This window comes from Emydura macquarii, unplaced genomic scaffold, assembly GCF_026122565.2.
Source record: "Emydura macquarii macquarii isolate MOO-44397 ecotype Brisbane River unplaced genomic scaffold, CSIRO-AGI_Emac_v2 contig_3530, whole genome shotgun sequence".
Lineage (NCBI taxonomy): Eukaryota > Metazoa > Chordata > Testudines > Chelidae > Emydura > Emydura macquarii.
Genome location: NW_027133667.1, coordinates 5,054,533 through 5,081,242, shown reverse-complemented (window position 1 = coordinate 5,081,242; position 26,710 = coordinate 5,054,533). Strand labels below are relative to the sequence as shown.

Here is a 26,710-nt window from a genome sequence, read left to right as displayed (position 1 = left end):
GAATTAATTTCTGGTCAAAACCAGAGGGGGTGGAGGGGAAGAGAGAGAGAGAGAGAGAGAGAATCACCCCAGAATAACCAATAGGGCACTCACTTGGAAAATGGAAATGTTAGTCTCCCCCTCTCTCTCTGGCCTAGCTAATATGTAATTATATATACACACACACAACATGAAGCAGCACCAACCAGAGAGATGGAGAAAGCAAGAGATTGATTCTACAGTCTCATGGTTAGACAACTGACCTAGGATATGGGAGACCCAAATTCAAGTTCCTGTTCCAAATCAGCAGAGTGGGCTATTGATTATTCTTGGATGGATCTCTCAGTGTGTATGTATGTCTCTCTCTCTCTCTCTTACACATAAAATTTTATGAAAGGTCTCATTTTCATTCCAGTGAAGAATGAAAACAAATTTCAAAACCTTGATTTTTTCCTCAAAATAATTGTTTTATTTCCCAGCCAGCCTAAATTCTACATAAAATGTTTAAATAACTGCCTTGGACCTATTGTGTTCTCTAAAGGCAGTGTACTTTTTAGAGAGTATATAATACATTAAAATACAAATGAACAAACTCGATCCCCTCCAAAACAACTCAAATATTCTAATGGTATGTCTACAACAGCAGCTGGCAGGTGTAATTCCCAGCTTGCTTGAGCACAGCTAGTGTGTGTAACACCTAAAAATAGCAGTGTGGCCACAGTGGCATGGGCAGAGGCTCAGGCTAACTGCTCAAGTATGTATTTAGTCGGGACTGTACCCTAATTCAGAAATTTGAGGTCACAACCTCCAGAGGGCTCCATAATAGCGCTGCCCTTCCGATAGTGCTGAATGGGAAGGGAATCCCAGCTAGAGGAGGTAGGGAGTCTCAGGAATGGAAAGACAGCCTCAGGACAGGAGAGGTTGAGAAGAACTGCACTAATTCTTGATTCTCGTGAGTACGGTTGGTTGGAAAATAGAATCTCCATCCTTCAGGAATTTCAGATATTTCAAACTTTATTTTATATTTAGATGTTTCTGAGTAGGAATTTCTGTTCCCCACAAATTTTGATGTTCCAACTTAATTCAGGATGAAAACAATTTTGTAAATGCAAAATATTTTGTAATACAAAGTCTAATATAAAGTCTAAATGAAACAACATGAGGAAGTGGAAGCAAAATGAGAAAGTCAAAGAGAATACACCGTTTCGATTTCAAATAATTGGAAAGCATTTCTGTCAAAATTTGTTGAAGTCAACACACTGCTGAGAAACATTTTGATTTCCATGAAAAAGCATTTTTCCAACAGAAAACTGTTTTGTTAAAATAATTTCAACCAGCTCTACTCATGACAAATATTGTAACTAGAAGAAAAATGGCAAAATGGGCATAGACAAGACATGGAACAAACATGATTCTGGAGCCCTTCGGTAAGCTGTGCTCTGAGGCGTAGATGAGGGGCTTTAGATTGTTATTGGTACTAATAAGTGGGTATTTATCAGTGAAGATTGTATGGGTAGATTATATCCTATGGAATTACATTTGATGGACATATTTGATATTGTGTGTTGGAAACACCCAGAGCAAGGATTGGTCATTTTCTTCCATCAATCAAAATAATCCTTATGGAAAAAGCCTATAGAATGTAATTGGGATGAAACATGAAGGGCTCTCCAGAAATGTAATCAAGCTCTTTAGAAATGACTCTAAAATCTTCAACTGAGAATGTCCATTTCTGTAGCAGGATAGAATTTTCTATTAAACCTGGAAGGTGGCTTAGAAATCTTATAGAAATGTTATTTTCTATTAATGTAACTCTATAGGACTTTCCCATAAGGGAAATACATAATAAGAAACACAGATGTGGTCTGACTGCAACCCAACTGAAATCTTTGTTTATGAAAGTAAAAGCATTGAGTCTCCTACCCCTCTTTTGGAATTCCTAATTAGACTTTCTTAGTCGTAAAACAAACAGCTTTTTTAACTTGAAAAAAAACAAAAACAAATAATCATTCTCCATCTCTTTTCTCTGCTATGGAATCCACCCACCCTCATATCATGCACCAGCACGGTCCATTCCAGGAATCAAGAAGTCAATATCCACTATGTGTGCAGCAGGAATCAGGTTTTTATCGTGCTAGGAAAAGACTCAGTTTTTAGACGAAGTTACTTCAATTCCCACCACCTCCCTAAGGGAAATTGCTTACTGGAGAAGTGACATAGTTTTATCCAATGATAGCCAGGCTTAAACCTAAACTACAGCATTCCTGGAATTCTATATTGTGAACTAACAAGCCCGCTAAACATCTTAGATGTATAAACTGGAGGGATTGTGTACAGATAGACAGCAGTAAAACAGTCATGCTCCAAGCAGGGCAATTGGCATTATCCCACCAACTGCTGGATGGGCAGTACTGGGGTCACAGCTTCATCAAAAGATGTGTGTGTCTTACAGTTAGATGCAAATACACCACGTATTGATGGTGGGCACCAGAATATGTCTGTATGTTTCATATACACGAGTTCAGACACAGACAAGGGACAGAAAGCATTACTGGTGTATTACTTTCTGCCCCACATCCATGTCTGAACTCATGCAGGCAACATACAGATACATATTCTGGCAGTCACTGCCAAAACCTGGTGTATATCCATCCAACAGTCAGGCACACTCATCTTTTGATGAAGCTATGACCTCGATATGACCCTGTTAATCATCCAGCAGTTGGAGGGATGATTCCAACCATCCTGCTTGGAGCATGGCTGTTTTATCTCAGCTATATGTTTCAGCCTCCAGTCACCCAGGAAAGAGAGAACAGGAGAGGTCAGGCTGGCTCCTGATCTTGGAGCGCCAGCATAGTAATCAAAACACACTTCTGCTAGGACACCAAATTGATTCAACTGGGGGGGGGATTTGTAATATACACACCTTAATTCCCATTCCAATTATTTATAAAACCTATGAACCGTTTCTCATTGTTCATGCCCGCATAAAGATAGAGGAAGAGGTCAAAAAACAACCCTGCAGAATCATCTTTCCAAATACAGAACACATCAAACTATGCAAATCCTGTTAATCAATCACACTGTTACTGTGATTCACCAAAAAAGCATCCTCAGCTCTTTCCTCCCCCGCCCCCCCCGCACCAAAAAACCCTAAACTTTAGAAAGCACAAAACTCCTCTGGGGCATGTTTGCAATGACAGATTAATGAATTACCTATCTCCTGCAGAAGAAATAAACATGCAAAACTAATTAAACGTCCCTGTGTTCAGAACAATCAGGAGAGGGATAACAGCAATCAAAAGAGAAAAAGAAATTAACCTTACTGCTGAGATCTCATTGGCAGAGCTTGGAAATGATGTATTAAAAATTAGGTAGCTTTTGACAGCTCTTATCTATTTAAAACATAGGAACTGCCACAACGGAAAAGAATCATCTAGCTGGTTTGCTGTCTCTTACAATGGGCAATCCCAGGCGTTTCAAGAGATTTTTTTTTTTTAATTCCAAAGTTCTTAGTAAGCTATTTGCATAAATAATATCCTACAGAAGGGAGTTCCACTGAACAAGCAAGTACTTCCTTTTATCAATTTTAAATATATTAGCCAGGATCCACCCAAGCTATGCTTTTGTCAGGATTGGGGGTTTTATGCCATCTAACAGTTCCCCCATTCTGGAGCTGGCTCAACACCCCAACACAATATAAAGTAGCCTCAAGGCTGCAATAAGTTGCTCTGGGCTGACTGTGGTCCCAACGGCCCATTCTGGAAGCTAGGGATCAACACAGTTGAACAATTATTTGGCCAGTCCCCAGACATGCCTCTCAAACTCTGCCCCAGCATTAGATTGCATTGCAAGTGTCACAAAGAAGCCACAGCATAGCTGAAAATCTCACTCTGTGTCTTTTAATTCCATTTGACTGTTATAAAGATTCAAACCTGATCATGACCATGTCACTGCTAACCCAGAAAATCTGCTACAAAAAAGTAATGTAGACCACCATTCTCTTAAAAAAAAATTAGCAATGATCAACATTCATAGACTCAAAGAAGATTAGGGTTGGAAGGAACCTTCGGAGGTCATCTAATCCAACCCCCTACGCAAAGCAGGATCAACCCCAACAAAATCATCCCAGCCAGGGCTTTGTCAAGATGGGCCTTCATTCAACTGTACTTTCATCTAGTTGCTCTCAGTAAGTATACTTTAGACTAAATTATCTTCTTCCTACCCTATTGCTAGTTCATGACTCTGCTATGCACTGGACATTATTCTTATCAAAGAGGATAATTCCAATAGCCAATTCGTAGCATCAGAAGTTGAAGGCCAATCTTGCCAGGGAGTCTGACTCAATTAAATCAGGAGTTTGACAGATTATAAAACTGTTTAATCCAACTAACATGTCATGTGCGCAATATATGAATTTCCTTCCTTAGTCCCCAATTCAGCAAAACAAATAAGTATGTACTTAACTGTAAGCACATATGTACTACCTTACAAAAGGTAGCATTACCCAGGTGCAAACCTCCCTATATGCCTTAAGTGACATCTGATGATACGGGAAGGATTCAGAAAACTCACTTAAAAACATTAGCCCATCTAAAAAGACTGAAAAGAGAAAAAAGGACAAATAAAAATGAGCATCTCAAATTCTTATAATTAATTCTGGGAAAGAAATATCCTCTTTGATCTTTAATTCCGCTCTTAGACATTGACCCGTTTTCTCTAACTCATCCTCCATGTCTTTTTACCTTTGTCCTCCTTATGCTTTTTCTTACATGATTAGGGTGTTTATTTGGCAGTTTCAAAGGCTTTGTACTACATGTGCATACCATATAAACAGATTTCTTTGGACATTCATATTTCTAAAATCAGAAGTGTTTTCCCTTCAGTCAGTGCTTAATTTGTGCCAGGGCTGAGCCCCAGTACCTCTAGGCATAGCAGTTCATAGGTCTGGCACTTCTGGGCTTGGCACATAAGTTACAAAAGTAAAAAATTGCTTGAGCCCCAGAACCTCTCATTACATATTAATCACTGCCTTCAATACTTTTGTTGCCCACACAGACGAAAGATGTGAACACTACTTCAATCACACACTTCCTGCTAGCAAAGAATGCTCATTATTCACTAATTAGACAATAACACTTTTCTTATGCAGATCTGTGTCGTAAATAATCACAGCATATCCACAACACTCTTTTTATGTATGAAAAGTTTCTGGAAGTTGGATCCTTTAATAGCATTTACATCTCTAAACACGGGCACAAGTCAGTCAATTACTTCTTGTTTTTCAAGTAGCCAATGCTAATTTTTCAGATAAATCCAAATAGTTATATTTCTTTGCATCAGCTTCACAGCTCAAGTATAATATCATGTATTCATATGGATCATCCCAATGGAGCATATGCTCAAAGATCTAAGCTTCCACCCCACTTTAAAAACACTCCACTAAAAGTGTGAGTGCTCTACCTATGAATCCTCAGTAAAAATTCAAGACATATCAAACCCAATTCAAGTTTCAAACACTCTACTGTTCAGAATTCAAAGACAATACTCCCCAGCAGTATCCTTTTATAATTTTCTTGCCCAAAACTGCCAAATCTGCCAAAGATTGATTATTTGAGAGTTGCTTGGAATAGAGATTTGGATACACATCCCAAATGATCCCATGGAATGCAGTTGTATCTAACGTTTAAAAAGCAATTACAGACCTCAGGCTATGGTTCATTCCCCAAAAGACACTTTTTGAAATATACTGGTCCCCACGGGCTAATGGTAATGGGCCTCATAAATGCTGACCATTACTGGAAATGTAACTCCCTTGGTGGGACCAATTTTGGTATTGGATGCTAAGTTGGAGCCCTCCCCCCTTAAACATCTCTCTTGGATATATTCTGGAAAGCTGGAGATTACCTGCTAACAAGGCAGCATAGTTCCAGTGTGCAGTTTTGGTGACTAGAAATTAATCCTGCAAAAATGGAAAAGTCGATCCCTACCAAATATTGATGCCTCATTCATTGATATAGCTGACCTCACATCTCATGAGCAATTAACACTTCACAGAAAGGGAATGCTGAAAAAATGTAAAGCAATTTGGGCTGACTTTTTAAGGTGTCTATGATTAACGTCGACCCCGAAGATAGATATGTTGCTTCCCTTCCCCTCCCTTTATCCTAACCTTCTTTATTTACTTTGGGTATTATGATGAATCTGGTATTTTGGTGTATTTGTTGTATTTGGAAAAATTAATAAAAAAATATATAAAAATTACATATATCCCATTCCCAGTCTTTGCTGCCCAAAATTCAAGACTTATCCTGTCCACAGACACTGCTCCAGAAAATCTGAAGGTCATCTAATGCAGGCTCTATCACAAACTCCACAGAATCCCTCCTGCTGTACTGTGCTAACTGGAACACATATACTTTACGCATTACCCAACAGATGAGGAACATTTGAATCTCAAAGCAATCAGAGCCCAAATCAAATTTCCCTAACACCTCTTGGGTTCTTACTTCAATTTATCAGACACATTAATTGGCAGTCATAGTACAGCTGCATGTTTAATCTATTTTTACAGATTTCAAGATACAGTTCCTCTTTGACTTACAAATTAGCTTGGATCCCATATGTCTTAGAGACTGCTGTTCTCTCTCTGCCTTATCCTGACAGTTGAGATCAGCTGGGATGCTCAAGGTAATAGTACCCAGATTTGGAGGTCATTCTTATTAGATGGCCTTTGCCCCTGAAACACACTCCCTTGGACCCCAGGTTTGTTAATGTTCAGAGCATGCAGGAAGGCTTTACCCCAGCTTTTTCTAGGGTTTTTCTTGCTTGGAGGGGTGCACTTAGTTTTGTTAAATGCGGTGTTATTTATTTACTTTGTGTTAATGTTCCTTCATAGAGCTGAGTGAATGACATACAGCAATAATGCATCATGAATTGAGAATATTATTGTTTGTCAAATACCAATGAGTTGCTTACAATTTATTGAAATGTGTGTTCTTTTTTTAAAAATTATTCACTGAATACATTGACAGTTTGTGTGCAGTTCATTGCAAGTACTCAGTATTCACAAATAGAACCGTGTTGGTTAGTTATTACTGGGCACACAGGTCACACAGCATTGTTGTCGTCCTTGATTGTCTAAGCATAACTTTATTCTAAAAGTTTCCACTCTGAAAATTCACAGTTACAGCTCTGAAATTCACTATTTTCTCATATATACTTCAAAATCACTTTTTCCACAGACCTTACTGTCAGCAAAGTTATCCACCAGAACATATTAACAAAACAGGATGAGAAAAGTGATGCAAATCCAAAGCAAATTACATTTCTGATTTGACTGAATATTAAGAAAACATTTCTGAAGCTAAGCTATACAGACAGGGTTGACATATTACATGGTGGTTGTTTTTGTTGTAAATGTGCCCAGAGTGAACAATAAGGCACATCCTTATTAAGGGAATGAGTAAATAAAGTAATAACCAATTTATGTGGCTGCTTTATTTATTTTTTTAAAATCGACTTTAGATTCTTGAATAATTTAGCTACAGGATAGCCAGTATAGCACACTGGAATTACTGGCAGTCAGAATATTGGAAGGAATGAAGTATTGTATTTTCTAATGCAGCTGCAACCAGAGCAATAATTTTCCCTTTCATGAGTAAGTTTCTGTTTTTTATTAATTAGTTAGAAGAAGAAATGCTGATGCTGGGAGGGTGGGTTTGGGGTATTTTTGGTTACAACTGAAAACCAAATATCCTAGTTATGAACCTTGTAAATTCACAAAAGGGAGACACTATTCAATTCATCTCCCATATACCCTGCGATGTTGCTTGACCATCAGAAAAGGAACTTGCACCTTTTCAAGACAGTACCATTTTCCAAAAGTGCCAAATGCATATTTGCAAGTACGGGTGCAGCAGTATAGTTCTAGCTCCTCAATAATTCTTTGGAAGCTGTGTTAGGAACTAATTAGTGAGCATGGCCAGAGAATAAACAGAAGCATCAGCATTTGCTTAAGTCAAGCAAACGCTTGGGATATGCATTTGAATATTTAACAGTGGCTATGTGTGGGACATGTGCTTCCAGAGGAACCCCAGAAGGTCTTGGCTATTTTCCCTCCAGTCAGGAAGAAATGAACATGTCTCCTTCCAGCACCTGTCAATGCTGCTCTAAGCATTAGTTGGGGGGAAGAAGGAGGCACTTGAGAAACGCTTCCTGCCTCTTTCAGAGGGGAGCTGAGAAAAACGTGGTGCCTTCAAAGCACGCCTGGCTTCTGACAACTTGGAGGCTAGAATCAACCCAGCAGCTAAAGAATGCGGACTGGATATCCAGCTCTTGCAACAACAACAGAAAAAGATCAAATATAAAGAAACAAACTCCTACTCTGTGCATTTATCATTGCATTGCTGGACCTACTCCTTTGGGAGATCGACTGTCTTGATGCATTGTGACAAGGATGGTGGGTACAGTAGAAAAGTGCAACAGCAGCCTGGTCTACATCACAGACTCTTGTCAACCAAAGTCATCTTTTTGCACCAAAACAGTGGTGGTGTACACACAATAATCTGCCCCCCTGACAACCCAACTCACCTGATTTTGCAACAAAATAAAACCACCTCAATGAGAGGCGTAGGTTTTGCACCAAACATTTAGCAACAAAGTGTCAGTGTAGACACTGCGCTTGGTTATGTCATGGTAAATGACCTCCAGGAAGTGTCCCACAATACCCATCCTGACCGCTCTGGCCATCAGTTTGAATTCCGCTGCCCTGCAGCCATCTGCCCCTCCTCCCTTTAAAGTCCATGGAATTTTTGAAAATTCCACTTCTTGCTTTGTGAGCTCTCCGTGCCAATATCACATCTTCCCAGCTGAGCATGGCGGCTCCAGGCACCAAACGCTCTCCCGCTTGAAGCACACCGGAGCTTTTGGATCTGATCAGCATTTGGAGAAAGGAGGCTGTGCAGTCCGAGCTCCGCTGTAGTCACAGGAACTTTGATACGTACAGTCAGATTTCTTGTTTGATGGTGGAGAAGGGCTATGAATGGGACAGGCTGCAGTGCTGTGCAAAAATCAAGGAGCTTCAGCAGCAGTACCAAAAGGCTAGAGAGTCAAACAGCAGCTCTGGTGTAGAGTTAAAGACCTGCCACTTTTATAAGGAACTGGAAGCCATCCTAGGTGGCGACCCCAGCTTCACCGCCAATAGACCCTTGGATACCTCCCCGGGCCTGGAGACAGCGGACACTAGACTGAACCTTGATGGACATGGAGGTCGAGTTGAAGGACGATGCAGAGCAAGGGACCAGGTCGTTTGGTGACATGGGGAGCCAGGACCTCTTCTCGACCCCAGAGGGTTCAAGTCAGTTCCAGCCCCCCAGCTCTAGCATGCAGGATGCAGGAGAGGGGAGCTCAGGTAAGTGATATTTCTGAGTTGATGCTGCCCAGTTACATGAGGTGCAGCTGTCCTTTGCTTTGTTCCATTATACCACTGGTTGAAGGGATAGAAATGCACAAGAGTAGCTGTGTTTGCATGTGGTTCCCATCCCCCTGTGCAGCTAGGCAGTGTGGCGGAAAAGTGTGTTAATACACACCAAGATTTCACGGGAATCCTCGAGAGAGATCTCTAGGAAGCTTTCCTGGAGGTACTCATCAATCCTCTGCCAGAGATTCCTCAGAAGAGCTGCTGTGTTCTTTCCCCCGTTGCAGGAAATTTTCCTGCACCAATTGGCAATCACTGGTGCAGGGACCAATGCGGCACACAGGTGAGCTGCATAGGGACCCAGTTTGAAGCTGCTTGCACGGAGGAGATGCACCCTAGCATCCTGCTTACTCTCAGGAGTGAGATATTGGTTCTATGGCCTTCTCTCCTGCCTCTCGATTTTTTGATTTTCAGACACAGGGTGTCTCCATGCCCATTTTTCTTTTTAATCCACCTCAGAGGATTTCAAGAGTTCTTAAACACCTTCTTTGCTTCTCCGCCTGTGGAAAATGGTGGCACACTTTGAAATTTTGTCCCTATCTACCTGCATCAATATTCCCAAACATTCCCCCAGCTTGATTGCCCTCCTCCTCCTGGGCACAACTCACCATGCCTTGGTTGATCGTTGAGCTGTGCACTTGCCAAGAGGCAGTGAAAAAGAGGTGTATTTTACAGTAATGAATTAATGCTGTTATTGCACTCACAATCATGCCTCAGTTGTTTATTGTGCTTCTACAGATGTGCCTTTGAGGGGAAACCCCTCCACATCTGCCGAGTGTCTTTGGCTGTTAAGAAAACAACCACGGAGAAGCAAAGAGAAGATGTTTCAAGAACTCTTCAAGTCCTCTGAGGCAGAGAAAAAAAAAATGGGCATGGAGACACCCTGTGTCTGAAAATCAAAAAAATCGATATGCAAGAGAGAAGGGAAAACTAGGAGATAGTGATGGCAGATCATGAGCGCATGCTAAAAGCATTGTAAGAGCAAACAGAGCTGCTCAAATCACTAATAATACTGCAGACTGAATTCATGCATGCTTGCCCCCACCTTGCAGACAACGTAGAACTGCTTTCCATGCCCTCCCCAAACACCACCCACACATTCCTACCAAACTCCTGGTCCATCTTGATACCCTATTCACTCCACCCCCTCAACCAGCTTACAAAATGATAGCTGGACTTATACCTAGCTATCGTAGCTCATACTGCCCCTCACTGTTTTCTCCCCTCCAACGCAGCTTTGTGTGTGTGTTGTGAATAATTGTTATTTAATAAAGACAGACTCTGTGAAGGATAAGTCATCTTTGTTTCCTGCACACAGTGGTTGCAGCTCACATTGATACACAGTGCAAGTTGGATAGCAGTCATAACATGGCACAGTGCTTTTTACAAAGACACTTTATTGGTGCTCATTGCCAAAATTACTCCTCAAGGCCTCCCTGTTTTCAATGTCCCCCTGTTGTGCCCCTCTAATAGCCCTGAGATCTGGCTGTTCATAGTCAGCTGCAAGGTGATCCATCTCTGCGCTGTACCCAGGGGGAATCTTTTCACCCTTAGCTTCACAAATATTATGGATCACACTGCAGGAGGCTATAACTGTGGGAACCTTTTCCTCATTTAGGTCTAACTGGACATAAAGGCATCGCCAGTGAGCTTTTAATTTGCCAAACGCACATTCAATGGTCATTCAGCACTTGCTCAACCTGTTATTGAAGTGCTCCTTGCTGCTATCCAGGTGGTCTGTGTAATGCTTCATGAGTACGGAGTAGGCTGGGTCTCCCAGGATCACAATGGGCATTTCAACATCCCACATTGGAATCTTTTGGTCTGGAAAGAAAGTCCCTGCTTGCAGCTTTCTGTACAGTCCGGTATTCCTAAAGATGCATGCACCATACACATTCCCTGACCAACCCACGCTGATGTCAGTGAAACGCCCATGGTGATCCACAAGCATCTGCAGTACCATAGAGAAGTACCCCTTTCTATTGGATGTACTCTGTCACAAGATGGTCCATGGCCAAAATTGGGATATGCATGCCATTTATCGCCTCCACCCCCCCGTTAGGGAATCCCATCACTCTGAAGCCATCCATTATTTCATGCACATTTCCAAGACTCTCAGTCCTTCGTAGCAGAATGCGATTAATGGCCCTGCAGTCTTGCAATAACACAGCACCAACAGTGGACTTCCTGACTCCAAACTGATTAGCAACTGACAAGTATCAATCTGGAGTTGCCAGCTTCCACATGGCAATCTCCATGTGCTTCTGCACTGACAGGGCAGCTCTCATTCTGGTGTCCTTGCACCGCAGGGCAGGGGCGAGCTCCACACAGAGTTCCATGAAAGTTGCTTTGCACGTTTGAAAATTCTGCAGCCACTGCTCATTATCCTAGACCTGCATAACAATGTGATCCCACCACCCAAAAGCAGTGGTGCACCACGAGCAGATGCTCCATGAACACAAACAGTAATCCGGCATTGTTTGTTTGCATGGCACCCAGCAGGTCAGGTGCCTCAAATTCCTGTTCCGATTGGGAGCTCACGATATACTGCATGACCAGCCACAATAATGTTCAGAACACTGACAACAACAGTGGAGAGCTGTGTAGGATCCATCCTTTCAGACAGAGATGGCAGGCACACAGGAAACTGGGACCACTGAAAATGCAGTCAGAAACCCATGGAATGACGTCACAGAAAACACTGCATCACGGGACATTGAGACAGCACCCAGGATGCACTGCGATCCTCTCCACCTTCCCACAACTCCAAGCAGCACAAGGTGGCAATTTGCACAGCGGGATAGCTGCTCACAGTGCATTGCTCTCACTGTCGATGCTAGAGCGCCAACTGTGGATGTGCTTCGGCAACACGACGAGTGCTGTGTGGACAGGCGCAAGCATTGTCATTATAGCGCTTTTTGATCATTGCTGTAACTTGCATCAACAACACTTTCCAGTGTAGACAAGGCCAGAGAAAAGCTATGGGAAGCAGACAGAACACACTTGAAAAGGAAGAAGGCAGTGAAAAGAAAAAGCAGGGTACTCACACAGTGAAGGAGTCAGGGGGAGCCGAGACTCTTCTCAGGTCAGCAGAGTGCACCTTATGGGTACTATGGCAGCACGAAATGAGCAGCCAAGACAGAATCAGCACAACAGCATGGACAGACAAGGAAGAAGCCAGATGAGAGAGAAAGAGAGAGAGACATACAACATTTAAACAGAAACAAAAGGAATGCAGCACATAAAATTTGAATGAAAACACATGCAAAGCTCCAAGATTGCACTCCAAAGACAGCAGCAACAAAACATAGAACCGAACAAATGACAATGGTCACTGCAAAGTGACACATTAGGGCTTTTCTGAAGGCAGTGGACAGGCTAATGGCAAGCAATGGGCACAGTTACACTAGGAGAAGCTTCTGGGCCTAGGTCCCCAGGCACTGAATGATCTTAAGCCAGCAGAGTTTGAAAAGCCTGGGATACACCGTGCAAGTCCAGAAGAGTAAACAGCTATCAGAGCCAAAGCCTCATATGATGGAGTTACCTCCCCAAATCTGCCAACTTTTGTTACTCTTAATCAGAATGCCTCTATCCACAGTGGCAAAATGCAGTCTCTGTTCTTCCTTAACAGATCTTAGGGACCCACGCACGTAATGTACAGTAACTCCCAAAGCTGACTTCTTTAGTTTTTAGACTCAAAGGGGTCTCTGTGCCTCTCTCATCTGTCCCAATGGAAGACTTCTGTATTTACGCTCTGGAACAATTTTTATTTCAAAATGCAGATCATTGTTCTTTAACCCAAACTGAAAGCTAAATACTCTCTCTGTAGGGCTTGTATGCCTCTGATTAGCTACAATTTACAGAGCAGTATTTTAAACTGGGGTTTTGGGTCAGAGTGTGACTCTAGGGAAATTGAGTCTTAGTGTTCCTTCTAATTCCTCTTCACTGACTTCCACATAGAGTTTGCTTACAAATCAAACAATATGTTTCCAACCGCCAGCAGCGCATGCTTAGCCTGATCTCTGAAAACCAAGCTGTGTTGTGTTTCATACATCTCCAGCATCAACAAGAGAGAAGCTGGAATCAGAACTTCGCTGGCAAGTCTTTTAATGATGCATGCAGCAGAACAGAATGCAGCTCACTGTTCTGCAGCAAAATTGACTCTGCTAGTCTTGGCTTTGCCACTAAACTTAATAAACTGACTCAGAAGACAAATGGAAATCAGGTATAGGAAATGGTAAATTTATTTACTTCTCTGTTCATAACCCTGTGATCTGTCTTTTTTCTGTCCACAACTTCCACTGTTACTGGGTGTAAACAATATCAATCAACATTGTACAATTGTTGTACCATTTTGGATTGATTCATTGTTTATATCCCCATTATGAGTAATGGTATATAGAATGAGCCACAGACTATGCCTTCTTTATTGTTTGTTTCTGATAGGTGCTTTCCAAACACAAAACTGGTAGAAACATTGTAAGTGCAACCATAGTATATTGACCCTGCACATTATTTGCATTGCAATTGGAAGACAATCTTTTGAACTTTTAATTTGCTTTGACTGTGTTCATAACCTTTTTACATTTTCTTCTTGCAAATTAGTTTAATTGGCATGAATGTTTGCAGAAGCAGCAAATTTTTAGCAAATCTTGTACAATATTTATTGGAAAAGAATTTCAACTCCATAATCAGAAGGGGTTTAAACCAGAAACCTGATTCCAGTTAGCAGTATTATGCTCATCCAATCAGAGAACAGAAACAAACCGTGTGTTCAATCAAAACAGCACGGTTTCAAATAGGAAATATTAAATAATGAACTGCTGATGAACAATGAAGAGACCAAGGAATATTTGTAGAAATTATTCTATGAATAATTTCAGAAAACGAATACATTTGAGAATATCACAATCTATTCATGGACAACTCAGTAACCGACAAAGAGGTGAACTTCATTGACTAAATTATTCATTGCCAATTATTTGCCCAGCTCAGGTGGAATGCAACACATATGAAACTGTCTTGTCCTCTAATAGCTGAAGACTTGAGTGAGGTTATTAGTGCTGTTACTGTCAGCGAGGAAAGTAAATTTTCTTTCAGCTTAAGTGGCTCAACAGTACTGCTAGATTTGGATCCCACATTTAGATTCTACTCAGGAGCAGATTTCTTGTTCATTCTCTTTTATAACCTTTAAGACATTTTACTCTTAAAAAAGAAACATTAAACATTGCCCACTTTTCCACATCTTGGATAAGATGGATTGTGAAATGACAGAGAAAGGAGGTGGCTCTTAGATACTTAGATGCTAAGGTAATGAACATGGTATAAAAACCTAGGTTATAGGGAAGTTGCTCTCAGAAAGCCTAGTATTTATAACTATCTCCACATGAAAACGTGAAGGAAGAAAAAGTTAGGGTCACCACCTTCCCCATATTCACGGTCACCATTGACAACTCACATCCTTTGTCAGGAGATAATGAATTTACTAACCAACACAACAGAAGACAGACAACCCAGACATCCAGAATCCTCTCTCTTCAGTAAGAAAAGTCTGGGTTTTTCCCCCCTGTTTTCTAGGATTTTACTTACACACACACACACACACACACACACACACACACACACACACACACACACACACACACACACACACACACACACACACACACACACACACACACACACACACACACACACACACACACACACACACACCTCCATAATATCCTGACTATTTCTGCTGGATTTTCCCACCTGAGCAACTGGGCTTCAAATCCTGCTTAGGTTCACCACTGTAATATTTATTAATACCAACTAAAGACTCTAGCAGACATATGCCAAAACCACCAAGCTTTCAATACTCAGATTTCAAGGCCAGAAGAGACCATTGTGACCATCTAGTCAGACCTCTTGTATAACACGGGCTAGAGAATTTCCGTCAAAAAACTCCTAGCGCAGATCTTTTAAAGAAAACATCCAATCTAGATTTAGAAATTGCGAGAGATGGAGAATCCCTCACAACCCTTGGTAAATTGTTCCACTAGTTAATTACTCTCACTGTTAAAAAAATTACACCTTATTTCCCATCTGAATTTGTCTAGCTTTCAACTTCCAGCATTGGATCATGTCATACTTTTCTCTGCTAGACAGAAGAGTCCATTAACGAATATTTGTTCCTCATATAGACAACTTACAAGCTGTAATCAAGTCACCCCTTAACCATCTCTTTGTTAAGCTAAGTAGACTTTGCCTCTTGAATCCACTACTATACTGTTTTGTTATCTCTGCTTTAAAAGAGAGGTTACTGGTCAGTTTAGCATTAGAATAAGAGCAAAAGGAGAAATATATGGCCCACCACAAACACACCTACTTCTAGCCACTTAACACATTTCTGTTTACTAGAGCTATGCAAAATTCAGAATTTCTATCCCATGGGAAAGTCCAACATTTCAACATTTGTTTTCATCCTGAAATGAGAAAAAAGTTGAAATTTGGAAATTTTTCATGGAATGCTGAAAAATGTGTATTCGGAAATGTTGAAGTTTATTGTCAACATTTTTGATTGAAACAAACATTGTGACATTCCTAATCAAAATGTTTCATTTCGTTTTGTTGAGTTGACCCAAAAGGTTTCCTTTGGAGTCAGACCAACCTTAACTGCACTTCCCTAGCTTGCTGCTTTATGGGAGTTGTAGTTCAGGCACCCATTGTGTCCTATGAGCCGGTCTCTCTGCAGGTAAGTGGTGTTTACAGGTCCTGAAGGAAGACATTGCAGGAAGATAGGTAGCTTTTTGAGTCTGAGAAAAACCATGGAGTTGGGATAAGTGGGGAGGGAGGCACAGAGGGAATCCCTGTACCCTCACTCCTTCCAGCATGCACAGCCACAAAAAATGGGTTTTGCTTTTTTATAAGATACTGAATATTATAGCTAAGTACACAGAGTTAAGTACAAAGGAGAACTGTTTGGGTAACTAATCTGTTATAGCCAATTTACTATTGCACTTTGCCATTTGGTGGCTTAGAAATTCATTCCTCCAGCAGTTTATCCCTCTATAAAGGATTTACCTGAAAGAGTCTCACAGATCCTGTTAAACATTTTACATCAAAACTGTTTTTGATAGAAAATTGGGCTTTCAACTAAATAAAAATGTACACAAAAAGTGTCAGAAAAAAATCCAAAAACTTTACAGTTTAGATTTTTCAACAAAAAGTCAAATGTTTCCATGGAAATAAAAATTAGCCAACTCTCACCACAATATTTCTGGGCATGTGTTTTGCCTTGGCCCACAAAAACTATTTTCTTTCATAAGAAATGAAACAGTTATTTGTATAAGTGGATTTGAAAAAGTCATCAGCAGGACAGAGGGTAAATTTACCATTCCTGGCAAGCCCTCAATGCTATAAAAAACAGAACTCAAACATACAATGAGAAGTCAGAAACACATTAAAAAAACTTAAGGAAAAAAAAATGTAAACTTTGTCACTTATGCCTATTACATCAGATAAAATTCCAAAGGGAGTTTATACTGTTAACCTCCTTCTTCAATATCATCAAAGTCATTAACAGTCGGATTCAGAATTAGTGTGATGTGAGATTATTTTTTAATCACTGTATGTGCAGAAAGCTCAAGATCAGCCTTTCAGCAATTGCAGGTGCAGAGCTAGACTCATTTAGTAAACTCACAGATCTATCATTCACAGTGTGCACGTCCCACAGTCGGAGGAGAAAAATCCATCTCTTCTATCAACTGCAGAGATTTTGATCAGATGCCTTTCAACACTGCAGACATCAGGTTAAGAAATTTATATGACAATATAAAAGGGAAAACTTGGGGTCTGTGGTGGGATTTTGCAGAACAATGTCATACCGGACAAATTCTTAGTCACTGTCTTTGACCTCTTCTTCCTAGAATTCATCTTGATTATGCCAGGAAACTCACGAGGCATTCCACCTGCCATCCACTCCACCCTTCTTCCAACCACCCAGACACTCTCGCCTTGCAGAGGTTTGAGATTGGGATTAAAATCCTTGACAGATTGCTAGTAGCTCCCCAAACACAGAGACAGACTCACAGATGAATATTTCAGTCAAACCAAAGGTATCCAAACAACAGAAGCTATAAACCCCAGGGAGTTTGGCAAAGCATATTCAAACCAAATTCAGCCATGAACACTATTCTCCAGGGCTCAGCAGGCCTTAATTACTGTACAGCGTTACCAAGATGGGGCAAATCCGTACACCCCAGTCGCAGTTTAAACTCAGATGCAATAGCCCATGCCTGACCATGCTAATAACTAAACTGAAATGCACCCCATGCTTTCTTCCCACTGCTGTAGCCTCCCTCATGTTTGGAAACAATGACTCAGGACTGCGTTTTCCCAGCTTGCATTCTGTAGCAGCGTATGGAGTGGTGGAAAGAAATTAGAGGGCAGTGCTCAGGGGGTGATAGTCTTCTATTCATCATCTGTTCAATGTGAAATTTATGCCTAATGTATTTTCCAGACAAATAAGGATCTAACATGGCAACTACAAGCTTAGATTGCTGCTCCAAAACATTTGTCTCATTAAGAGAACTGAACATACCACTGGCTAGGGAGGCACTGGCTGGTATAGCAAAAGCCTTGATTTTATTAATCGATACATTTTTGCTTGAAAAGGTTGGCAACCACTGGATTGTATGATTTTCTAAAAGAAATAACACTCATGGGTATGTGGCTGTTTGAATGAAACATGTGTAGGGTGCTGGAGGTGATTGGCTTTAAACCTAGGCTCAGTACATACTGAAGGCCTGCCTTGTCTTTTGCAATTTAAATAATACATCATGAAGAAATTGGCAGGAATGCTTATTAACTCCCATCTCAGCAGCACAGAAAGACTCATTGGTAATGAGTAATCAAGAATAATGGCATTTTTAATATTTGAAGATTTTTTTTTAATACTCTTATGCTATTAAAAGTCTCTCAGGGATTTTTACGCTAATGTTTTAACATTAAAAGACATTTTAAAATGTTCTCTTCTCTTCTTTGAATGTTTTCTGGCTTCCATTTATTTCAACCTTTTCCTGTTCCTTTTTAAGCTACTGTAATGCTGCTTCCCTTTTATTCTATATGTCTTATCTCCTTACCTGTCCAGTCTCACTTTTCTTCCTTTCTTTCCTGGTTTCCTGATCCAGACACTTTCAATCCTGTTCTACCCTCCGGTGCAGCTCCCTACGCCTACCACTCTCATTCTAACCTGAGTACTGTGGTTTGTCTTTTAACAGATTGGGAGCTGCCAAATGTACTATATTTAGTGTCTCAGGCAAAACACATCCCTCAGTACTTCCCAATGAACCAGGAAGGTCCCCTTTGAATTGCTGATATTCCAACGGAACAGGGACACTTCAAAGAACACTGCAAAATATTCCCAGTGCCCAGAGACTGCAGGACAGAAAGAATGAAAAAATTTATTTAAGAGCCATTGAACTCTCTCAATCAGGGGTACGTATACACTGCAACTGGGGGGCATGCCGCCCGGTGCAGGTAGACAAACTCGGCCAGCTCTGAGCTAGCATGCGAAAAATGTCAGGTGGCCATGGCAGCAACTCAAGACTAGCCATCCATACCCAGGGGGTCAGGCGGGGGTCTATTCAGGCAGCAAGCCAGAGCCATCACCCATGTCACCGTGACCACACAGCGGTTTTTAGCGCACCAGCTTGAGCAGAGTTAGCACGTGTCTACCTGTGCTGGGAACCATGCTCCCAGTTGAAGAATAGACATACTTTAAAGCTTGGTTTACACTATAGACTTATGCCAGTATAAATACATCACTCAGGATTTTACTGACCTAACCCCCAGTGTAGACAGCGCTATGTCGACAGGGGGGTTCTCCCATTGACACAGCTACCACGTCTCAGGGAGGTGGAGTAACTAAGCCAACAGGAGAATCTCTTCTGTCGGCATAGGCAGTGTCTTCACTAAGCAGTGCAGCTCCACCGCTGCACCACTGTATGTGTAGATAAGCCCTGAATGTTTTATACCAAGGCACTTCAGCACCAGGATTCCCCCCATGGTGGCAAATCGCGCTATTCAGTGAATCCTCAGGCTGGTCCCATTTACAACTGGGAGCAGCATGTGCCCAATGCAGACTGCAATATAGCCTGAGCACATCTGTATCCTGCAGCGGACGGTGTTTATTTGTTGAATGGTCTCAATGTGGGATCAAAAAGAAAGACTCATTCATTTCAGAAAGCAGATTATAAGGCACTCTAAAGGGTGAGAGGGCCATATCTACGCAGTTTCTATGAGTCACTCAGGCCTCCCTGAGTAGGTACCCCTTTGGATAAGGGAAAGATAGAACATCTGTCTGGAAGCAAGACAAAGGGAACCCCTATTACTTAAAGAACAAATGGAAACTGGGAAATATTTATAAATGTGACGGAGAGGCACATTCTGGGGTTTCTGGACCTCTTTCTTCAAATACTCTGATAGTTCAGTCTATGCAGACTCCCTGTTTGAATTCTCTGCCCGGTAAGAACCTCCTTGTATTAGGACACGAACAAAACCAACTCACTCATTGAGTAAAGGCATGGATGTTCTCCTCTTGCTCTTCTGCACCATATTGGCCTGGTTCCTTAGGGCGATCCGAATAAGAGACGGAGCCAGTCGACATGGCTCCCCATCCACTTGCATGGGGATAGACTTGTATGTTAACAGAGTCACCTCCCGGCACTGATGCAACCTTTCTCCATGACCACCCACCTGAAGCGCAGCCTGCAGAAGAACAAAGCAAAAAAGGAGGAAAACAATGTTACCGTCCCATACCAGCCACTTGAGTTGTCTAACAACTCCCTAATCTTGTTTTACCCAACACTCTATGCCCTCCGTTACAAACTATTCCATTTGCACATGAGATCCTCCCTGCTGTAGCGAGCGGGTTGTTCTATCACATGGAGATTTACGTGTTTGCCAGAATATAGTCCGAAAGCAGCAACTGTCTACTAATTTGAAGGATGCAATGCGAAGAACCCACTATTCTAAATTCATCCCCACTAGAAAGAAGCATTTCAGGCCAACCTCACATTTCCCCCGATCTGAATTTGCTGAATGGGTTTCCAATAAAAGACATGGGTGTGCATGATGTGTTAAGGCAGTGTCCTAATCAAAGCTGTGTAATAAGTCACTGCAATGAAGGATGGTCAATGTAGTTCCATTCACAGAAAAGGCATAAAATGGGACTAGAATAAAGTTCTGGGAAGAAGTATTAGTGGGCAGAGGGCAGGTGAAGCAGTTAGACATACATGACAAATTCATGTATCACATGGGTAAGACATTTATCATGTGGCGATCACCTCAGCATATGTGGTGTATATCTATATTTAAATGTATAGATATAGATACACACTTACATGCTTGCACACATATAAGGTGCATTCTTGTATATTTCTACCTCTTGTTTTAAATTATGAATGCTTGTGTTGCCTACAGGCTCCGAATCAAGGTCCCAATCTCTGCAATCTAAATGCTTTTTCAAGCAACAGTATTAATTGGAGTTGTCTTTCTAACCAAGGCAATGCTGTCCTTGATGTGAATTGGATTAATCTGAAATCCTTATTATGACAGTTTATAAAGCATCAAGAATAGATGAGCTGAAAAGTGCAAGGAGAAAAACCTTGTTCAGTAACTGCAGCTGGGAAACAATTAAATGCTATGTTCTATAATTGTCTTGAAGAAATTAAATGAGAGAGAAAGAGAGCTGTACCATGTTGCCTCTGAGACACCCACCCACTGACCTAACATTCTGTCCGTATGTTGACTCAAATAAGTCAACAGAAATAGGGCAGCATATGTAAGTCACCTAAGTTTTCATTAAACAACACCTTCTTGACTGACCACCTTTCCCATTTGGTGCTTTTCTTTTCTAACTTAAAGAAAAAAAAATTAGCCAGCTTTCCAAGCCCCTCTCCTACCCTAGTACACGCAACCACTTTACAACGCAAACCAGGAGTAAAAAAGCAGTGGAAGATGCAAGGGGGATGAATACATATCAGAGACAAAAAGGTAGACGGAGCTGGTTAATTACTCCTAAAGAGCCCTCAAGATTTAGACGGGTACCTTGGGGCAGAAACACTATTTTAATAAAAATTATGAATATTGTCTATCCGATTTAAAAAAATCTGTATTAACATAACATTAGCATTAAGAGTTACATGAACAGAAGTCAGGACATTCACAGTTATTGTTTCCACAGGAATCTTAACTCATCATCCTCATCATATTACTTAACATTTATATAGGCCTTCACATCCAAAGATCTCAAAGCGTGTCACAAATGTGGGCAGCCATATCATAAAGCACAGTGTGATGCACAAAATGGCTGCTAAGATGACAATATGGTAGTGCTCAACACTGCAGAGTTTGGGCAGCCCCGAATTATGTGCTAAGTATAGATGGTTGAAAAAGAGAAAATATGTTTCACAAAAAGTTGAGAGAAAAAAATAAAGATTTTTTTTAAACTCCCCCCCCCTTTTTTTTTTAAACAAAATTATCCCCCCACCACCACCACCACCTGACATACACAATTTCTTACTCCCCCCGCTCCCCCCCCAGTGAAAAAGTGAAAGTAGGATTCTTCCCACAATTCTGACATGGAATATTTTGAAATTTTCATAAATATTTGTCAAAATATTTTGCTTGTTTACAAATTCTTAAACTAATAAAAAAAAAACAACCCAACAAATGTAATTTTTCTACACACAAAAAAACCATTGCTGAAACCCCATTTTTCAACAAAATTTCTGACCAACTCTAATGTATATGGAAAATATATAAAACCACAGTTGTGGTGAAGCTGGAAACAAACAGCTGTTATGGTGCAACCACAAAAGGTTCACACAGTACAAACACAAACATGCACACACATCCCTTCCAGAACACTTTAATGTTCTTCAAATTTTGATTTGGGAGCATTTTGAAGCACCATTAGATATATTCAAAGCAACCAGTTTTTCAGGGAGTACATTTTTCTAATAAAATAACACTTTGCTCTTTGAAAACCATTATTTGTTCAGAATTTAAAAAACCTGGAGGATAGAACACATTTTTCCACCTTATTGAACCCAGGAAAGCATAGGAGAGAATCTTTTTTGTATGAAACTTTGTGCATCCTAATATTGAATCATGGATGTGGGTGGGGTCTCTCATATAAAATGGCACACACACTTGTCCCAGTGCCCTAAGCAGTGTGAAATCTACTGCATGCAAAAAATAATCAGCTCTTGAAAAATTCTCACCAGAGAGGCCATAGTGAACCCAATGACCTCAATGTAACCATCATCATGGCGCTGAGGTTCAAAGTCTCGGTGGTCGCTGGGGGTACCCCAGGGCATTGTGCCAGCACAATACCTGCAGAAAGAGGTTTAGAAAAGGAGAGCTTTAGGAAGCATACTAAGAATTTGCCCCCACTGGATCTTAGAGCAATTAAAAGAAAAGGAAGCGTAAGTATTGGCCAGTTCTTTATCTTCTGGGTGCACCGCCACACAGCCATTCCAAATAATCTTAAAATCCATTCTTGGGCCTCCCAGTGATCATACCTGTAATTATCAGAAAGATTGGACAGGGAACCCATCCTCCAACTTTCAGGCTGGTGGGGTAGGCGATTAGTTTGTCTATCCCAACTTTGGGCAGGTTGCTGAGTGGAGATGCGAGGAGCAGAGAGGGAACAGTGCCTTGGTGCAGGAGTGCTCAGGGCTCTTCTCTTCCTTCCCCTTCCCCCTCCTTCTGCAGATCAGCTGTTGAGCCTGCAGCCTCCTGCCAGCGAAGGCTGCTTTGTGCCCCTACTAGGAAGGCAGGAGGCTGAAGCTGAGCTTGCTTTCTGCAAAGCTTAAATTCCTCCCTCCCTCCCGGCTCAGAAGGCCTGGTAGCAGACGGGATGCAAAAGCTGGGATAGATTGGGTGGGGGAAGGAGGAACATGAGTTAACTGTGGCAGAGCTCCAGACACCGGCTTCCTACCCAGTGGCTGCTGCTGCTGTTTCTCTCTCCTACCTACCCTTAGGAGTATAAGGGAGACCCTGCAGAGCAGGGGGCGGAGGGAACTTTGGAGAGGAGACACCAGGACGAACCTTGCAGAGAGGGCAACAGGAGAGTTAGAGGAAGTGAGTACCTTGGAGAGGGAATCTTCGGGGCGGGGACAGGGAAGATGGGAATATTGGGCTTTGAAAAGCACGCCCTACTGTTTGTGATACCCTCTAAGATATTAGAATCCGGTATTTTTTCTAAACCCATAGGAAGATCTTCTATTCAGAAGAAATTGATTCTTCCCCCCTTCTCCTTTGTGTTTCTAGTGAAGCAGAAGACAACGCTGTTCTGTCTGTTGACTTCCTTGTGTTAAATGCACAACTCTGGAAGTTGTACCTCTTAATTAAGTGTTCCTATGGAGCCAGCAGGGCAGGCCCTACATTGTCTGTTTAGTAACCCCAAAATTGTGACTGGAGCTTACCTGGGTATATTTAAAAACACTATACATTGGAACTTCAGCTCCTGAATCTTTGGGGTCAGGTCTGTTCCATCACACTGCAAAAATCAAAGCAATAGACCAAAGTGGGGTTTGTAAATGGGATCTCAGACAGGATAATAATTGCTGTTACCCCATTTTGTAACAACCTGCCCAAGAACGTCAATATAGAACTACCCCTCTCTCTATAACATAGTGTTGGGCACCATTCATGTCTGAGAGATAGGGAGGGATGTGTTATCAAGTGGGAAATTATCGTGTGTGTGAATTCCCAAAAGCTTTCTACGAAATAGGTTTCAGATGTCATGGTCAAAACTGAAAGTAACAATCAATGGACTGGTGTGCGTGATTAGGTCTGTGCTTTTCACAGCACACGCGCACACACAGCACACAAACATACACACACACACCCTCTCCTCCTCCCTCACTGCACAAAATGATGCCATGCTTTCCTATACTTACCACAACTTTAACATGTTTGGATAAATCTCTGGAGCTTCTCTGCAGGAAGTCTGAAAAGGCAGCCTACAAAACATAGGAAAAAGGGGGGAAATTAAAACAAGAATTATTTTATTTGAATGATCTACAGCTTCCTCCCTTTACTCTCCTTCCTTTGCATACCTCCCCAGAGTCTGCCACACATACCGTCCTGATGTAACACTTTTCTTTCCTGCTCCCATTTACAGAAAGTTTTAGGCCAATTTTTTCCTGTTGTACTGCTGACTGAAGGCTATGTTTCAAATTCTCAAGAGTTCCTTGAACCAGAGTCCAGTGGAGAGGACACAGAAGAGAAGATTTGTCCACTTGTTTTGCAGCGTTAAGGGGCAACATTAAGAAAATGCACTCCACTTCGGAAGATTTACCATGAAATATCATTGTGCACCCAAAACATCATGCAAATTCTTGCTCTTTTTCATTTGTTTTTAATGCATAAGGCTTCTGGGTGTGGTGACACTGATGTAATCTGACAGTGGAAAGACATGTATGATGGCAAGTATTATCCAATCAATAACATCCTTTCCTAATTACACCTTAGAATAAAACTGAAGACCTGTCCATGTCCCTCCAGGATAAGAAATTGTCATTGGATTTGCACATTCATGTGTGAAAAGGGGATGCTCCAAATAACAGCTCTCTGTCCTTCTCCACTCTCTATCGCCAAATCCAGGAATGTTCATCAGGAGCTGAAAGATACGGGCAATGATTTTTCCCGCACACTAGCTATATTCCCAGTAAATTCAGTATCCAAGTGCTGCTCACATGTGTGAATAAATGTAAGCAGATTGGTGAAGTGCTTGCCAATCTGCAGCAGAGGGTGCAGGATATTATCAGTCCTGCATCCAAATGTTGTAAGCACTCTTCTGAACTACCATTATGGGAAAATAATACTTCAAGCCCTTCAGACATGTGGAAGAACAAAAGAACGGCCATACTGGGTCAGACCAATGGTCCATCTATCCCAAGATCCTGTCTTCCACCAGTGGCCAATAACAGGTGCTTCAGAGGGAATGAACAGAACAGGTAACCGTCAAGTGATCCATCCCATCGGCCATTCCCAGTCTCTGGCAAACATCAATCCCCGGCATTGCCAGAAGTAGCTAGAAGCAAACTATGTACTTTTAAAGGTGATGGGCAAAAGAGTGGTCATAACCCTCAGGGGTGAAAGGGAGAGGAAGGGGAATAAATAAAAAAATTTAAATAAATAAACCGACACTATTCTACAAAATCCATCACAACTCACCCCAGCATAAAACATTTTATTTCGAAAGCGACTGTTGAATTTCTCTGGATTTGCTTCTGCAAAAGAAGAACAAGGAAGAATACGAAGTTGTCGTCATTAGAGAGAAAGTTAGCAAAGCACCCTTGCCATTCCTAGGAGTTTCATTCCAAGCTTTCCTGGAGGCAGGAAAACAGTTGAATTTCCAGCCTTGGCACACTGCTAGCTTTCAACCCACGATAGGGAAAGGGCAAGGGAAATAGTTATTGTTAGCATCATCTACATCGGCAACCCTAAAAGACCAATTCCATGCATATTGTACATACACCACCCATTTGTAATGAAAAAGTGAGACATGTCAAATGAATTTTTACTTTGCAAGAATCTATCACCTGCGCTATTCTTTGCTAGTGGATTTTAAACAATTCTGTTTAGTGCAGCCTCTTTTTGGTGTAAGGTAGAGTGGGTAAGGATAAGGGCAGACAGCTCCCAAAGCATGATTTTCTTGAGGGAAATTTACAACAACACCTTAGAGAGTCACATTGTGTGTCTCATGACCCCACCATAAACTTCCAACAGTACAATCACACTTTTCAGTGACACCAGTACACATTGTACACTGAGTGGATTTCTGTCTGGATCATTAGAAATCTCATGAAACATTGTTTCCAAATCTGTAAAACAAAAGTGAATGGTCTATAGATTTTAAGGCCAGAAGGTACCATTATGACCATCTAGTCTGACCTTCTGGAAAACACAGGCCATAGAGTTCTACCATTATATGTTCCAGCATTCTCTGTACCTACCAACAACTTGCAGTTAAAGTAGAGACTAGTTGGAAAGATATCCAATTTTGATTTAAAGATTCCAAGTGATAGAGAATTCATCACACCCCTGGTAATCTGTTTCCAATGGCTAATTACTCACTGTTAAAAAATTGTGCATTTTTTCCAGTTTGAACTTTCCTAACCAGCCACTGAATCTTTTATGTTTTTGTCTGATAAATTAAACAGTCCTCTACTATCAGATATCTTCTCCCTGAAT

The 26,710-nt window shown here is 41.3% G+C and overlaps 1 protein-coding gene across 1 annotated transcript in view; it reads right to left on the bottom strand.

The window, feature by feature from the left end:
* Positions 1-26,710, bottom strand: part of DGKI (diacylglycerol kinase iota) — a 280,275-nt gene that overhangs the window by 98,397 nt on the left and 155,168 nt on the right. Inside the window, 5 exon segments of the mRNA XM_067536328.1 lie at positions 20,010-20,209; positions 22,729-22,840; positions 23,935-24,008; positions 24,412-24,474; positions 25,691-25,746. Of these exon segments, the coding sequence (XP_067392429.1) occupies positions 20,010-20,209; positions 22,729-22,840; positions 23,935-24,008; positions 24,412-24,474; positions 25,691-25,746 (505 nt within the window).